This window comes from Schistocerca nitens, chromosome 1 (assembly GCF_023898315.1).
Source record: "Schistocerca nitens isolate TAMUIC-IGC-003100 chromosome 1, iqSchNite1.1, whole genome shotgun sequence".
NCBI lineage: Eukaryota > Metazoa > Arthropoda > Insecta > Orthoptera > Acrididae > Schistocerca > Schistocerca nitens.
Window position 1 is genome coordinate 520,777,488 of NC_064614.1, and position 17,776 is coordinate 520,795,263.

Consider the following 17,776-nt stretch of genomic DNA (forward strand, 5'->3'; position numbering starts at 1 on the left):
CATCAACAATAGCTTAAAACGGAATTTTGCTTCTTTCATCAATAACAATTATAATAAGTTATTGCAATCAGGAGTTTATAAAGTGAAATGCAATGATTGCCGGCGTATTACATAGGGCAAACAGGTAGGTCTGTAGTCATAAGATATGAAGAACAGATGCCGCCGATGATGGGTATAAAAAAGAATGAGTCTACGTTTGCTGAACACATCATTGAAGAAGGACATAAGCCCCAACTTGTTAAAGACATCTAACTATTGTGTAAAGAAGCAAAGGGTACGAAATGAGATTTATTGGAGGAGGTGCAGACATACAAGGACAAAAAGCTTGACGATAGAAATTTACTGAATGATCAGTGTTATTTGAAAAGTCCCAGCTTCCTTGAAGGTTTTCAGCCCGTATTTGGCGTAGCAGATAGGCACTAGTAGTTACTCGATTGTGCCATACGATTGTATGATTATCTTTTGAGTTAAACTTACGTTTTAGGAAAATGCTCCAGTAGGAATTTGTCATAGAGTCATGACCTGCTTTTATGTTATCAGTGGATTGTGTTGAGACAGATATGTTAATGTGCCCTTTGTTATCTTGTACCGTGTTACCGCACTCATGCACTGGGATGCTAGTTGTAGAGCTAATGTCAATCATTGGTAGTGTGGCTATGTACAACGACTACGGTCGGCTGGTAGAATTAGTCCTATAAGCTATCTGATGTAAGACTAAGTTATATTTGCATATGATAGTCTCGTTTCTGTATGGTGCATCAAATAGTGATGCGACAGACTTTGTTATATAAAATTGTCAATGTTCTATCACTGTAATGATCGTATGCAATAGTATTTCATCTGTTGGACATTCTTATTAATAAGTATATGGTCCTTCATTTGCACATGTATGTATTGACTAGTTGCCTGATAATCGGTGCCATGTTGCGCACTGTGGTGAGCGCCACCTGTGGTGCGCAGAGTGCAGTACGTTTGACGACCGTGCGCCCAGTGTAACAGAAGTAGTGACGGAGGACATACGGTACCATATGCAACTTTACTTATGTTTGAAACATGCTTTTGTCTGTTGAAGTTATTTTCTTGGTTTTGACGCAACCGCTGGGCTAAGATATTTTTCATTTATCAGTGTGTGTGTATGTAAGTAATATGTTATCACTTGCGTAATTTTGAAGTTCATGTGTAGATTGTATCACTGGTCTAGATGTTATTTTGATCATTCTTTAGGACTTCTGAAGAAGGCTATATTATTACAGCAGAAACCATGGTCAAGGTTTAAAATAAATATAGTTTAGTGCAACTGTGGGCTGTTTTTCATTCGAGACAATTTCGTAACGGTTGCTGTTGTCGATGCCATGAGGAAATAATGAAATAATTAACAACTAGAATGCATGGACCACCGATGATAGTAGTGTCATACTGGATACACTGATTGTGTTCATATGGAGGACATGACAATCTAATAACTTACTCATAATGTTAGATTGAGTCTTTCTGTGTAGCATTTACGAACGATAGCTAGATTGCAATGGTATGGTCCGATATAATGTCCGTCGGTCTCTCACTCAATGCTCATTCGTGATTAAACTTTACATAATTCTCAGTTGATTGACTTGCATTCAAAGGTAGTTTCCATGTTATGAAAGCTATCACAGATATCACCGGCCGGCCGCGGTGGTCTCGCGGTACTAGGCGCGCAGTCCGGAACCGTGCGACTGCTACGGTCGCAGGTTCGAATCCTGCCTCGGGCATGGATGTGTGTGATGTCCTTAGGTTAGTTAGGTTTAAGTAGATCTAAGTTCTAGGGGACTAATGACCACAGCAGTTGAGTCCCATAGTGCTCAGAGCCACAGATATCACTACCTCAATAGAGGCGTCATGATTGCTTGGTGATTTAGATATAATCGGATTAGCTGTACAAGGAGCTGTCCAATATCTGGATATTTCTTCACTTTTAAAGGTAGGATAAGTCTCAGTTCTTAGCGCTGGTCAAGCATCCTGTCCGCCACTGTTGCCTTAACGAGCATGGAACTGCCCGCCTTTTAGCTGCGCTGACCAGCTCTCTGTATCAAGCCGCTAACCGCCGCTGGGTTACGATTTCTGCGATGACGGTGAAGCTAGTGGCCGGACAGTCGCTCCAGTGGGTGCACAGTACTTCCGTGCTCGCAAGTTTTTAAGAGCTTAACATATGTGGACGGGCATTCTCCAGCATGTGTGTTATACGCTGAAGAGCCAAATAAATTGGCACACCTGCTTAATATCGTGTAGGGACGCCGCGAGCACGCAGAAGTGCCGCAAATATGAGGTGTCATGCACTCGACTAATGTCTGAGGTAGTGCTGGAGGGAACTGACCACATGAAGCTTGCAGGAATGTCCATAAATGCATAAGAGAAAGAGTGGAGATCTCTTCTGAACACCACTCTGCAAGGCATCCCAGATATGCTCAATGGTGTTCATATCTCGGGATTTTGGTGGAATTCACAATGGGCATGAATGGATGCAGGTGATGAGACAGGATGCTCACGTACGTGACACCTGTCAGAGTCGTACATAGACGTATCAGGGGTCAAATAACACTCCAACTGCACACGCCCCACACCATTGCAGAAACTTCACTAACTTGAACAGTCACTTGCTGAAATGCAGGGTTCTTGGATTCATGAAGTTGTCTCTGTACCCGTACACGCCCATCCACTCGATACAATTTGAAACGAGACTCCGACCAGGCAACATGTTTCCAGTCATCAACAGTCCAACATCGGTGTTGACGGGCCCAGGCGAGGCGTACAGCTTTGTGTCGTGCAGTCATCAAGGTTACACGAGTGGGCCTTCGGCTACGAAAGCCAATATCGACGATGTTTCATTGAGTGGTTCACATGCTGTTACTTGTTTATGCTGCTGCGTTGAAATCTACAGCACTTCTGTCACTCTGAACGATTCTCTTCAGTCGTCGTTGGTCCCATTCTTGCAGGATCTTTTTCCGGCGATGTCGGAGATTTGAAGTTTTACCGGATTCCTGAATGGTCGTACAGGAAAATCCCCATTTCATCGCTACCTCGGAGATGTGTCCCATCACCCATGCCCCGACTATAATGCCACGGTCAAACTCACATAAATCTTGATAATCTGCTATTGTAGCAGCAGTAACCGATCCAACATCTGCGCGAGACATTTCTCTTATACAGGCGTTGCCGACCGAGCGCCGTTCTGCCTGTTTACATATCTCCGTATTTCAATAAGCATGCCTATACGCGCTTCTTTGGCGCTTCAGTGTATTATAAGACCCATGTTTAGAGCTAGGTTTTTGCTTCCGTTGCCGTCTATTTTCACGTGTGCCAATGTTAATCATGATACAATGTGTACATCAGCAACAGCATCAATTTATAACAAGAACTGAGTTCTCTAATATGTTCCGTACATTCAATACATCTCCTAATTACGCAAGACCGAGGAATCTTACAGTGAGATCAAGGCGGTAAAAAACACCATTCGCGTTTTCAAGCAACAGCCAACGTCTCGGACGCTTCCCACAAACAGATAAGGATGGTCATTAGTTTATCCTTTCTTGAGACCACTGTTACTCCATGGAGGTTATGATGCGTACCGAGGCATATTAGTATTAGGACAGAAATCCCCGAGCATTGGCACGAATCACTCCCCCTCCCCGCTCTCCTCTCCCCACCTCCCTGCATAATACAAAAGCATTCTCAGAACCACATTTATCACATTGCTTTCTCTATCGTCTTCACAGATAGCGATAGGGACTCCAGCAGGGCTGTAAACGAAACAACGGTTCACATCGTATGACACAGAACCATCGCGAGCGCGTTAGAGATGGAGAGCCCACGACACAGGAAACGCGGCGAGCCGTGGACCTGGCAGATGGCGCGCTCCATAAACTGGGCCTGGCGGACGGCCGTTTGCGCGCTGTGCTGCTGCCTGGGGGAAAATCGTCGGAAAAACTGAGGATTTCTTGCGTGCGCTGTCCAATAAATTACGAGTCTCGTAACAGGGAGCCGTCACCGCTTACTCCTGCTACAATTCTACACAAGATAATACATGTTGCTCGAAGCTCACAAGAGATGAATGTCTTTATAAGATCGCTGTTTCAACGTTGGAAACACTTGAACGAAGGCTGGCGCAGAGTTCTGCTATATTTGATCGGTACGTAACATTTAGGTCAAATGATTTCACGGTACTTATAAAGCAAAAAGAAAAAAAATAGCAATCGGGTCACGCTGCTGTACGTTTCCCTTTAGTACAAACACACTCACGTAAACAACTCATTTTATGTCACTGTCAAAAATTAAACAAAGATTTTGCAGTACATGCTGACTTTAAATGTGTATCAGTCCACATTACTGTCCTCACTCTACAGAAACTCCTGGCATGTTTCATCTTATGGACCTGCTTTGTCACTTGCATACAGTAAAACACATCATATTCATCCCATTAAATTATAAATTACTATAAACCACTACGCTCTTTTACTATATGACATTATGTTAAGAAATGTCCATCCATTTTACTCCTATTTAATGTTAACACTTATCCGGCGCTTTGCGTTAAATGTTAAACATTACAGCAGTCTCCGGCCCCTTCTCCACACCCGATATAGCCGAATGTACAAAAACGTGGAGCTTTGTTGTTTTTCTTCCTATTATATCGATTGTTTATGGTTTCTATGGATATCACATATCACTCCAGCTCTTTCACCTATTTCTGTCCCGTTCCTTGCATTATCTCGTCGACTTTCCCCGTAAATTTAATGTACACTTACAGACAACATGGCTGAAATGGTTCAAATGGCTCTGAGCACTATGGTACTTAACTTCTGAGGTCATCAGTCCCCTAGAACTTAGAACGACTTAAACCTAACTAACCTAAGGACATTACACACATCCATGCCAGAGGCAGGATTCGAACCTGCGACCGTAGCGGTCGCGCGGTTCCAGGCTGTAGCACCTAGAACCGCTCGGCCACCCCGGCCGGCCCTACAGACAAGCAAATTATTACAATAACTCTGTGCCGACTTTCCTTTTGTTCCTGCCACCATTCTTCGCTAATTGCCGCTGTAGCTAACTTCAAACTATCTATTAACACCTTTTAAATTCTCTAACCCAATTAAAGTATCTAAAATTCCACACTTCTACCTCAAGAACGGCAGTCTTGTATTTCCTAGTGACGACACCCTCCTGAGTATTCCCGCCAAGAAATGCGAATAGGAGGTTTTTTTTACTTCCGAAATATTTTAGACAAGGATACCCTCATCATTAAGCCATACAGGATGTCCTCGGGAGAAAAAATCACGGGTGAAGTTTCCCCTTGCTTTAGCCGTACGTAGTAACAGCACAACGAGGCCATGTCGGCTAATGTTACAACGCCAGATCAATCAATCATCCAGACTGTAGCACCTGCAAGTACTGAAAAGGCTGCTGCCCTCTTCAGGAAACTTCGAATAGTCTGACCTCTCCACAGATCTCCCTCCGTTGAGACACACATGTCACCACACCTCAGAAAGGGCCCTGGTTCATGGGACGTGTTTTCCGTTAGCACAAACATCTACAAACTTCATAAAATTTGACAGTCCTCATTCCCTTTATTCATAAAATCATTACCAAGTTTGCTCAACCTGCTGTCTGATCCGCATTGTCTGGCTTCATATTTTGTGACGAGTAACTCGTTTTCTCTGTCCGTACATTTCTTATCTCCTGTTCAATGAAGTTTTAGTGACCATTGCGATCTGCAGATGACTATTAATAGTTCGTGACATACTTCTTTCGCTATGTAATTTTGTGACTACTAATTATTCCTCATCAGGTACTCATCGTTCCAAGAGCTAAGTACTTCGATACATCTACAAGTACATGTTGTATGTGAATTGTTAAATGCGACGTCAAAGTGTCGCAACACTCTTTAGCAGACATCTTGCTGTTTAGAAGATGTACAAAAATTACTATGGTTTGCTGTTATTGTGCTGTTTTAACTTTCCGAGAAATACCACGCGTCAAGACTGACTGGGTTGAAATGGAACAGTACATCCTCAAGAGTCTCTCCCTAAATTCTTGGTAACGTTGTCCACTCCGTAAACGAAACTGCGAATCACGCACTATCCTCACTGTACAATCGTCGCTGGACCAGCATCTGTTATTCTTCAGTGTTTCCTCTAACTCGACTCTGATGTACCACGAGTTCTTTGAGGAACACGTTTGAGTTCACATTTTTGTTACGCCCGTGTCTTGGTAATGTAATAACAATTGTTGGCACGCCAAGAAGAGTCCGTCCGTTTGCTTCTACTGTGACGTTCATTCGCACCGTTGTCTTTTTCATGGAGCCAGCCTCGACAGAAAGTGTTATATCCTAGCCAGTAATGCCAACCGAGCCCGCTGCCAAAAAGGTTGGCAGCATCAAAGTCCGGACGCCGCCCGCATAAGCAGCGCCAGCGATACAGGAAATCGCCGCAAGTCTGCGCGCGCCACCGCTGGCTTCTGGTTTCTTAAGCGCTGGAGTCGCGAGCGCTAGGACAGTTCTGGATTCGCCGCTCAGTTGTATACTCGCCACCGAATTGTGTACCTGCTAGTCAGTTGTGTGTTCATCGCAGCAGATTTGTTGTTTGTCGTCAGCCGACGCTGACCAAGCCGCTCCGACTCGAACTAGACAGATTTCTGTAGACCATGTTCACCACTGTGTTCTGTATCGTCGTTAATAAAGATAAGTACCGACTTTCATTTAATCCGAGTGTTTGGGTTTTCATCTTTCTGTTCACTGTTCCAGCGGACCGGTCGGCCCGCTATTAAAAGTGTGGCGGTGACTTCGTAGGCCGTTTCTACAGCGAAGTGTTGTCGCTACGAAGGCCGTCACAAAACTGGCGACGAGGACTTCCGAACTCGTGTGCAGGGCTGGTTCAACTTGTTTCTTGAGATAGAATTTTGGGGGCTGGTTTAATTTGTGTTCACTATGTCTGCCGAATTACAACAGTTGATCTTGTTACAGAGTCAGCAAATACAAAGTCTGGTGGAAGCAATCGCCAAACAAGCGGCTAATCCACCACCACACAAGGAACAAGCACAGGCAGCACCGCCTTTTCGTGCTTTTGAGGCATCACGAGAAGAATGGCAAGAATATTTCGCGCAGTTGCAGGCGCACATGTCAGTCTACAAAATCACAGGTAATGAGCGGCAGCTTTATTTAATTTCCACTGCAGGCGTGGAAGTCTATAGACTACTTTGTAAGTTGTTCCCAGAAGCTTTAGACTATGACGTTGTTGTTACCAAGCTTGCTGAGTATTTCGAGTCGCGAGTTCATGTGGCAGCGGCCAGATTCAAGTTCTTCAGATTAAAGAAACTGCCACATCAATCTAATAAACAGTGGTTAACAGATTTACGGGGCCTCACCCGTCAGTGCCGATTTAATTGTGTGTGTGGAGCTTCCTACAGTGATGTCATGTTACGCGACGCTATTACTCAAAACATTGCAGATTCTCGTATTCGTGCTGCTATCTTAAAGTTGCCTGACCCGTCATTAGAGACTGTGATGAACATTATTGAAGCCCAAGATACTTTTGACTATGCTGAGTGTGAGTTAGATCAGCCATGGATTTCTCAAATTGCCTGTGCTAAGCAAGTTATGTCACGCCCGCGGCCCCACCGGCAGAGTCAGACTGTAAACACTAGCTGGCCGCGTCATGTTAAACACATTCGTCAGCTGCGTGTGCAAAATGATAGACTTAAGTCTTGCCCTAAGTGTGTTCTTGCTCATCCTCGTGAACGTTGCCCGTTACGAAACGCGGTTTGTCACTTTTGTCAAAGGAAAGGACACATCCAGACTGTTTGTTTGCGTAAACGCAAGACCAATTCTAGTGCTGCCCAGCCCATGGATATTCATGTTCTTCAAAGCCAGCCCGCCCAGAAGGTCGCGTTTAAAGACTCTTCCACGGTTCGTGTGGGTAATAAACTTGTTCGCAATAAGCCACCCACCCAGCCCTCTGCTATGCGACCCAAGCGTAATTCAAACGCTGTAAAAAGTAATGTACAGACTGCAAGTGAAGCGGGAGTTGTTGTTCCACCCGCCCAACCCACGAGTTGTCGTAAGCAGCGAACACGCGCTAAACGCGCTGATTTTGTGTCTTCCGCCTCCGCTGCACCGATCCAGAGACAGTGTAATAAACTATTTGTGAAGCTACGCATCCAGGATAAGACCTTCAATTTTCAATTAGACACTGGTGCGTCTGTGACTCTCATAAATAGTGCTACGTATGCGGCTATCGGCCGCCCTAAACTTTCAGCGGCAAAACATTCTTTGGCTACTTATAGTGGAGAACAAATTCCTGTGTTAGGTGTATGTAGCGTGCCAGCCACATTCCGGGGCAACACAAAAACAGTTTCATTCACAGTGCTCCGCGCTACAGACAGTGTAAACATTTTCGGATTAGACTGTTTTGACTTGTTTGGCCTGTCTATCCAAGACAATGTGTTGCAACTTAATTCTGTTGTTGTTCCTCAAGACAGCATAACCGATTTGTGTAACCGATACAGTGACATATTTAAAGACGAACTCGGTTGTGCTGCGAACTTTGCCGCTCATATTACGTTAAAAGATAATGCTCAGCCTCGATTTTTTTCGTGCTCGTCCAGTGCCTCACGCCCTCCGGGCACCTGTAGAAGATGAACTTCGTCGTTGGCAAAACAACGGTGTTATTCAACCCGTTTCAGCGAGCCAGTGGGCTTCTCCCTTAGTTATTATAAAGAAACCGTCTGGCAAGTTACGTTTGTGTGCTGATTTTAAGTCGACAGTTAATCCTCAGACTGTCATTGATTCTTTTCCTTTGCCTAGACCGGACGAGCTGATGGATAAGTTAGGGGAAGCTCGTTTCTTTTCCAAAATTGATCTCCGTGAAGCATATTTGCAATTGCCCCTCGACGAGCAATCACAACAGTATTTTGTCATAAACACGTCGTTGGGGTTGTTCCGTTTTCTGCGGTTGCCTTTTGGTTGTGCGTCAGCTCCAGCTGTTTTTCAGCGTTTTTTGTCCCAACTTTTGGCTAATGTGCCATCGTGTTGCAACTATTTAGACGATATTGTTGTGTCCGGTCGGACGCCTGCTGAACATTTCCGTAATTTGGAGTGTTTGTTTACAGTGTTGTCTCAGGCAGGCCTACGTTGCAACATCGATAAATGTTCATTTTTCCTTACAGAGTTGGAGTATCTGGGACATGTTATTAATGCTCAAGGCATTCATCCCTCCCAGTCACATTTAGCAGCTATTCGTGATTTGCCCGCCCCTCGCAATCTGCATGAATTGCAAGCAGTTCTTGGCAAATTGACATATTATATTAGGTTTATACCTAATGCATCACAGATTGCTGCACCGTTGCATCGTCTCCGCCGTAAGAATGTTCCGTTTGTGTGGTCAGCTGATTGCCAATCAGCCTTTCAGCAGCTTAAAGAGGCTTTATTGAATAATCGTTGTCTGGTCCATTACGACCCTAACAAGCCTCTGGTGTTAGCTTGTGATGCCTCTTCTTTCGGCCTCGGTGCTGTGTTGTCTCACCGAGTCGGTAACACCGAACGTCCTATTGCGTTCGCATCTAAATTGCTAAACAAAGCTCAGTGTAATTATAGCCAATTGGACAAGGAAGCGTTGGCTATTGTGTTCGGTGTTACAAAATTCCATCACTACCTCTATGGTAGACCATTCTATTTAGTAACAGATCACAAGCCCCTGACGTCACTGTTTCATCCGTCTAAACCAGTTCCTCAGCGGACAGCTCAGAGACTACAACGTTGGGCTCTTTTGTTATCACAATACCAGTATGAGATACTGTATCGCCCTACAGCTCAGCATGCAAACGCTGACGCGCTTTCTAGATTGCCGATTGCTGCGGATGATGTCTTCGATTCCTCTGACGACTCTTGCCATCAGATTGACGCCGATGAGCATCAATCCCTCCGGGATTTTCCGATTGATTATCGTCAGGTGGCACGTGAGACAGCTACGGATCCTCATCTGAGTTTACTATTACGTTTTGTTCAACGTGGTTGGCCGTCCAAGGCAAAGGACATATCGGATCCTGTGGTTCGTCGCTATTATCCGCAACGTCATCTGTTGTCTGTTTCGCACGGAGTTTTGCTGTTACGCACCGAGAATGACCAGCTTCGTGTAGTGGTTCCCCAAGTGCTCCAATCCAAGGTCCTCGACTTGTTGCATCAAGGTCATTGGGGAGTGGTCCGCACCAAGCAGCTTGCCCGCCGTCATTGTACATGGATCGGTATTGATAAGCAGATTACGCAGATGTCTACAGATTGTTCGACGTGTGCCGAACACCAAGCTGCTCCGCCTCAACGCTATTTTGAGTGGGCACGCCCTGCCGGTCCCTGGCAGCGAGTACATATTGATTTCGCTGGTCCATATTGGAATTCTCGTTGGCTCATCGTGATAGATGCATTTAGTAATTTTCCGTTTGTTGTGCCCATGCAGTCTACAACGTCTGCACAAACTATACAGGCGTTGACTTCATTTTTTTGTATTGAGGGTCTTCCAGAAGTTTTAGTGTCTGACAATGGTCCACAATTTACCTCTGCTGAATTTGAAAGTTTTTGTTCTGCCAATGGCATTCGCCATGTTCTTACTCCGCCGTTCCACCCTCAATCGAATGGTGCAGCGGAACGTTTTGTACGCACATTCACGGATCATATGGACCGCCTTCGTGCTACGCACTCTCGTCAGCAGGCCCTCATCACGTTCCTGTCGTCGTACCGGACCACGCCACGCGACGGCCCTTCGCCTGCGGAGCTTCTCCACGGCCGTCGTCATCGCACCCTACTACGGTTGTTGCACCCCCCGGATCGACCCGCCGCTTCTGAGCATCGCACGCGTTTTCAGCGCAACGACGCCGTTTTTTTCAGAGTTTATCACGGTCGCCGTCGTTGGGAACGTGGTACCGTGATAAGTGTCCAGGGTCGCGGTTTTTATACTGTTCAAGGTGCTACTGGGGTGCACAGGAGGCATCAGAACCAGTTGCGCCGCGCTGGCCGCCCGGATTCTGCCGCTCGTTCTTTGTCCACAGATTTGGTCCGCGGCGGGTTCCAGCCGCGCCTTCCGACTTCGCTGCCGCCCCCAGGGCAGCAGCAGCAGCAGCCGTCGCCGCTACCACGCCGACAGCCCGTCCCGTTGATGCCTCCCGCGCAGCTTCATACGGGAGCGCCCCGGGTGGTCGCTCCGGCGCCTGCGGTCCCTCTTCAGTCGCCACCGCCTTCGGAGCAGATGGACGTCGACCCCTCAGCCGGGCCGCCTTCCCAAGCGGTGGCTGTGCAGCCTGTACTGCAGCCGCTTTCCTTGGGCACCCCCAAGGAGTCTGACACCGCAGCGCCTTGTCCGGCGCCCACTCAGCAGCCGTCGACGCAGCGTCAGGAGACGCTGCCTCTCTTCGTGGGCCCCGACGCCCCGTCGCGTCCAGTACCAGAAGCTGCGCCCGTGGTCACAGGCGTGCACCCTGACCTCGGTTTTCAGTCGGTGTTTCCCGAGGCCCCGCGCAGCCAATGCTGGGGTGCGGACCGGGGACTGCCACCGACAACAGTCTCCGCCCCGGTCTCTTCTGCTACGTCTGCGGCCAGACCCCTCCCCCGCCGTCGACGCTCGCCACGTCATTATTCAACGACGGTGCGGCGATTTGGGGGGGGGGGGAGGAGTGTTATATCCTAGCCAGTAATGCCAACCGAGCCCGCTGCCAGAAAGGTTGGCAGCATCAAAGTCCGGAAGCCGCCCGCATAAGCAGCGCCAGCGATACAGGAAATCGCCGCAAGTCTGCGCGCGCCACCGCTGGCTTCTGGTTTCTTAAGCGCTGGAGTCGCGAGCGCTAGGACAGTTCTGGATTCGCCGCTCAGTTGTATACTCGCCACCGAATTGTGTACCTGCTAGTCAGTTGTGTGTTCATCGCAGCAGATTTGTTGTTTGTCGTCAGCCGACGCTGACCAAGCCGCTCCGACTCGAACTAGACAGATTTCTGTAGACCATGTTCACCACTGTGTTCTGTATCGTCGTTAATAAAGATAAGTACCGACTTTCATTTAATCCGAGTGTTTGGGTTTTCATCTTTCTGTTCACTGTTCCAGCGGACCGGTCGGCCGCTATTAAAAGTGTGGTGGTGACTTCGTAGGCCGTTTCTACAGCGAAGTGTTGTCGCTACGAAGGCCGTCACAAAAGAAAGAACTAGCACAGAGTTGCCTTTCGGCAATGCCTTCTATACAAACTACCCCTACTGATATTTAGCTTGTGCTATTTGTTTGTCACAAACCACGTTGCCACGTTGTGTTTCGTCTTATTTTACATCGTTTATTCCGTTACAACATCTCACTATACTTTACTGTTACCCACAAAACTCAAGATGTCCTACACGGTACTGTACACAAAGGCTCCGGCAGAAATATGCGAAATCGAGACAAAGGAAACCGACAGGGTGAAATGATATTAACTGTAAGATTCGCTGGTGGTATTGCTATCCCCAGTGAACCTTAAGAAAAAATTGCATGATCTGTTGAATGGAATGAACAGTTTCATTTGTACAGACTGATAAAAAACTGGAAAAAGACAAAAGTAATGAGGATCTGAACAGCGAGAAACTTAACATCAGAACTGGTCATCATGAAGTAGACGACGTTAAGCAATTCAGCTGTCTTGCAAGCAAAGTAACGCACGATGGACGAAGCAAGGAGACCATAGAAAAACGTGGAAAGAGGACATTTCTGGCCAAGAGAAGTCCAGTGGTATCAAGCATAGTCCTTAATTTGAGGAAGAAATTACGAAGAATGTACGTTTGGAGCACAGAATTGTATGGTAGTGTACCAAGAACAGTAGGAAAACCGGAACAAAAGAGAATCGAACCGTTTGAGACGTGGTGCTACAAAATAACACTCAATATTAGGTGATCTGATAAAATAAGGGGGTATGGGATGTTTTCCGCAGAATCAGTGAAGAAATAAAATATGGGAAACACCAACGATAAGAAGGGTCATGATGACAGAACATGTGTGACGACATCAGGTAAAAAAAAAATCCTCTTACAATAAAGCCAACGTAGGAATCACATTCAAACGGTAATAAAACCTGTCTTATACAAATTATCGTTTCAAAATACGGGCAAATGTGCGCAACACTTGTTCTTCAGTTGACACCAGGCGTTGGACTTTCACGATAAAGGTGCGTCACTATTACAAGCTTAAGTCGATAGAGTAATACTCCCAGAACGACGTCAATGTATTGTGACCTTGCATCAGCATTCTACTACTTATGAACTATATCCACAAATACGTTATCGGCAACAGCCTCTTCAAGTGTCAGAAGCCGTGTTTTACCAGTGAAAATTGCACTTTGTCGATGACGTTATACGCAACGATCCAAAGTGCGCAAGTGTGTTTCTAGTGGAATGTTGCACTGGTATTTCCACGCAAGAGATAAGAAAGCGCAGTGAGATCAGTTGCTGAGGCAGCTACGGCGTAGCTCTTCATGGATGCCGTTGGGTACTGTATTCACAAAGAGTAGAATTCAAGGCAAAAACCTGAGGACTATAGAGGAGCACGGGATTAGCATGCCGCTATCCTCGGCTTCGTCGGCTGTCTTCATCTTGGAGCCGTTACTTTTTGTTCAAGTAGCTCTTCAATTGGCATCACGAGGCAGAATGGACTCCGTTCCAGTCCTCCCACGAAGGAAAAATCCTTGCAGTACCGGGAATTGAACGTGGGTCCTATGCCTGGCAGTCAGACGCGCTGAACATTCAGCTAAGTAGGCGGACAGTTCGCTTCAGTACGCTGGTCTTGTGGACATCTATTGTTGTTTGGTTTAGTAAAACCAGTTAATTAGGCCTATCTATTGTTCATTAGTTCACTTCATATAAAGCAATATAAGGGGTGAATCACCTAAAACTTGAACCGCAAATATTTAGATAATGTAAGGCGCCGTCGATATGCTTATTTCACAGATTGGAATGGTAGGCAGGGCCCATCTATGGAGCCCATACAAGTGTTGTAGGTTTCAGATGTGTATTTATTTTTAAAAAAACTACAAATATTTCAATGAAACAATTTCTATAGACAGCAATACAATCAAAGTAGACTAAATCAGAACGTCAATGGTGTTCGTTGCAAGTGTCAAGCGAAAGTAGTTTACAAAATATCGTAGTTTGAACACTGTAAACACCGACAGTTTTGTAGCAGAAACGAATGTGACTCACATGGGTTCAATGTGACGTCACCTGAATTAAACTTGCACCCGGCGGCCGAACTTCCCGGCCGGTCCCTCCCGGCCAACAATGCCACATGATCATTTCATTTCTTTTTTTCTCCACATAGGTCCGTACCTGCAGCCCTGCATAGATGCTAATACGTCTCCAGAGGTGTCGTGCAGTTAAACAGGACACTGCTTATAGAAACTAAACACAAACAAAAGTGAATGTGTGACCTCTGTGGGCTCTAACACGTAAAGAACCAAAGTTCTCTCAAAGCCTGTCGTAAGAACGACCACTACCAGCGTCAGTAAGTGTTTGCAGTCTTCCATGCAACGATTCCTGGCTCAAATGGTTCAAATGGCTCTGAGCACCATGGGACTCAACATCTTAGGTCATAAGTCCCCTAGAACTTAGAACTACTTAAACCTAACTAACCTAAGGACATCACACACACCCATGCCCGAGGCAGGATTCGAACCTGCGACCGTAGCAGTCCCGCGGTTCCGGACTGCAGCGCCAGAACCGCTAGACCACCGCGGCCGGCAACGATTCCTGCATTTCATCGGAAACTGCAGCGCAGACAGCAGAAATACTCCGTTTGATATCATCTGTAGTTGTGTGAAGGGGTTGACGTCTACAGGGATAGCTTCCAGTGTACACGGTACACGAACGAACGACATACTTCCGACGTTCACCGCAAACTATGAGCAAGTCCGCTTTCCTCGTACTGGGAAATACCATCTTCCAAGCACGTTCTACAACGTCCACTATCAGACCATAAGTTACAGGACCATAGCAGAGCAATCGCTACGATCACAGTGTAGACACACACACACAACATCATGTAAACAAAAATAAAACATCGTTGTTTAGCATGTAAGCCAGGGGTGGCGAAGATTTTGGCTCCCGGGCCATGCCCGGGTCCGAGTGCCAAACTGCTCAGCCTCACTTGACGTTTCCCTCACCCCCACGCGACGCTGTCTGGGCCTGAGGAGGGGGAAGAGCGAAAAGAGCGCCTCATTTAAATCGCACAGCGGTCGCACTGCATACGACGAGGTTTTACATTTCTCATTTCTCAACAACATAGGACAGAAACAAAACAAATTTTCAGTACTATTTAATTATTTTTTGGCGCACTGGCGACATAATACAATTTTTATCTGGTAGAAACTGTCGGCATACTGACAGATGCAGACATTTTCACACAGCTTCACGCTGAAGTTGCCACGTAATTGTGACTTATTTACTTTCATAAACAAGGTCTTTCACACAAATATATCACTCGATATATTGTAGTACTTTTGCAAACTCGTTATTGTGACTTGGAAACTCTACCAGAGGAGATAAATGTAGACGTACTGGACAGTTTTAACGTAAAAAGAATTGTCATCGAAACTGGAATCACCTTGCAGGCCAACCAGTTACATGGGCATATGCACAGGAGCGGTTTCAACTGAAATGGTAAATGGTCTCAAAAGAACAGAACGGAAACAGATGTTATATTGCCCTCAAAATCTTTATAAAACTATCCTTGTAATTCCTTCAAGGCCACGATGAATTCTTCAAGCCTCGCATTTTCTTTAAAGGAAGTGGACTTTGTTGGAATGTGTCCATTCTACTACACTATTTTCTTCTTCAGTGCTCCCCCATTGAATCAGAAAGAAGTTAGCTTGCACTATGTTTACTGTTGGCAGTGTGCAGTCTAGTCCATTCAAAATGCTAAGTCTGCAATCCATTCCGGTTATTATAATTTTCCCTCCTGCGCTCCTCTTTCCATCATAAATTCAGCAATAGTAAGTTTTAAATCGAAAAATCGTTCCAGGCATGCCCCTTGAGTTTATCAACGTACTTTGCAGTAGTATATGATGTGTCCATAATCTTCATTCATTTCCCCTGAAAACTGTTGCGACTGACAATGGAATAAAGTGTGCAACTTCAGAAATAATACTACTAGTCCGACCAGTTACTTCACGTGCCCCATGCCTGTAATTTATGTACAGAACAATGAATCCCGTCTGTTGATCATTCGATAATCGTAATTTTTTGATCTTTCATTGTCAACTGAGTCTTTAAAATTCTTCTGCAGGATACTGTAATGCCTTTTCATATTAAATATGCAGTACCGGTCGTTATGCGAAATGAGAAGTCACAGTCCTCTCTTCTGTCATTTCAATTCATTTTAAAGGGTTGCGACGATAGATCGCTAGACTCCCTCTTTTTGTGCAAACAGCTTCTGGACCTTTCAGCATCATTCATACCACGAACAAATAGTGAAGGCTAATCAGCGCTGATAGTCCGATTCTGCCGGACTCAGAGAGTTGTGCCGACCGAAAAATGCCACACCGCGATACTCAGAGAAATGTCGTGCCTTTCCGGGTACTCCCGAGAAGGATCGAGCAAAGCCGATTGACAGTCCGGGCCTTGGGCTGCCTGCGGCTTGCAAACGCCGCACACGTGAAGTCTGGCACGCCGTGGCTGTCCCTGATCTAAGCAGTAGGATGCAACGAACGGCTGTCGGTGTGTAGAATTTTCCCAGTACGACAACTCGTAAATTACTTGTACTAGCTTCCACCTACAAACGCCATTGACATCCTCATTTGCTACTTTTAGAATTTCACTGTCAATATGCATTGTCCCGTTTAAAAATTTGTAACTATTGAAAACAACCGTATTTTCATCAATTCTCAAATTTGTGTATTGGCTGTAAATACGCGCCTTTGCCTATAATTCAATTCAACGAAGACCGTGTAGCGATACTGCCATACATGTTTCAAATATCTTCAGTGCAAGTGTTAGGTGATTCACCCTGCGTACTTGGAGAAATGAAATATTTCCGTATACTACAGGATTCTTACAGTCGACGACTCATTCTTCAGTTAACGGATGGAGTGACAATCTGCAATGACACTATTCGACAACATAACGGGACACAAATGTTTTTTGTTGCAGTTGTTTTTGCTAATCACTGTCAGAAGTATAATTCCGTTTTGAGTACAACGTAAAAATTTAGGAGTTAAGACTGTTTGTTCCTGGCTGAATGAAATTTACGTTGTATTATCGATGTGGCAATTTTTCTGAAAACAGTTTCCCTAATTTCCCGTATCTGCGACTTTTCCATTCGTTTGTTTTCCACAATTACTTCGAATAACAAGTCAGAGTTACAATTAGTTAGCACTTTTCATAATATTGAAAACAAAAATTTCTTAGAATTTTTTATCTATTTGTGTGTCCCATATCGCTGTGCGAACACAAATGATTGTGACCGGATGGACAAATGACGAATACTGCCCGCATCTCGTGGTCGTGCGGTAGCGTTCTCGCTTCCCGCGCCCGGGTTCCCGGGTTCGATTCCCGGCGGGGTCAGGGATTTTCTCTGCCTCGTGATGGCTGGGTGTTGTGTGCTGTCCTTAGGTTAGTTAGGTTTAAGTAGTTCTAAGTTGTAGGGGACTTATGACCACACCAGTTGAGTCCCATAGTGCTCAGAGCCATTTGAACCATTTTTTGACGAATACTGCTCTTCTGCTAGTTGAATATGGAGGAGCTTTCCTGAGTACTCTGA

At 45.6% G+C, this 17,776-nt stretch overlaps 1 protein-coding gene across 1 annotated transcript in view; it reads left to right on the forward strand.

Annotated features, from left to right (window-relative positions):
• The window catches only part of LOC126258791 (proline-rich protein 2-like), a 155,516-nt gene extending 141,116 nt beyond the window's left edge, over window positions 1–14,400 (forward strand). The window contains exons 2-3 of the mRNA XM_049955673.1: window positions 11,065–11,544; window positions 14,342–14,400. Of these exons, the coding sequence (XP_049811630.1) occupies window positions 11,065–11,544; window positions 14,342–14,400 (539 nt within the window). The remainder of the gene's footprint in view (window positions 1–11,064; window positions 11,545–14,341) is intronic.
• The last annotated feature ends 3,376 nt before the right edge of the window (window positions 14,401–17,776 follow it).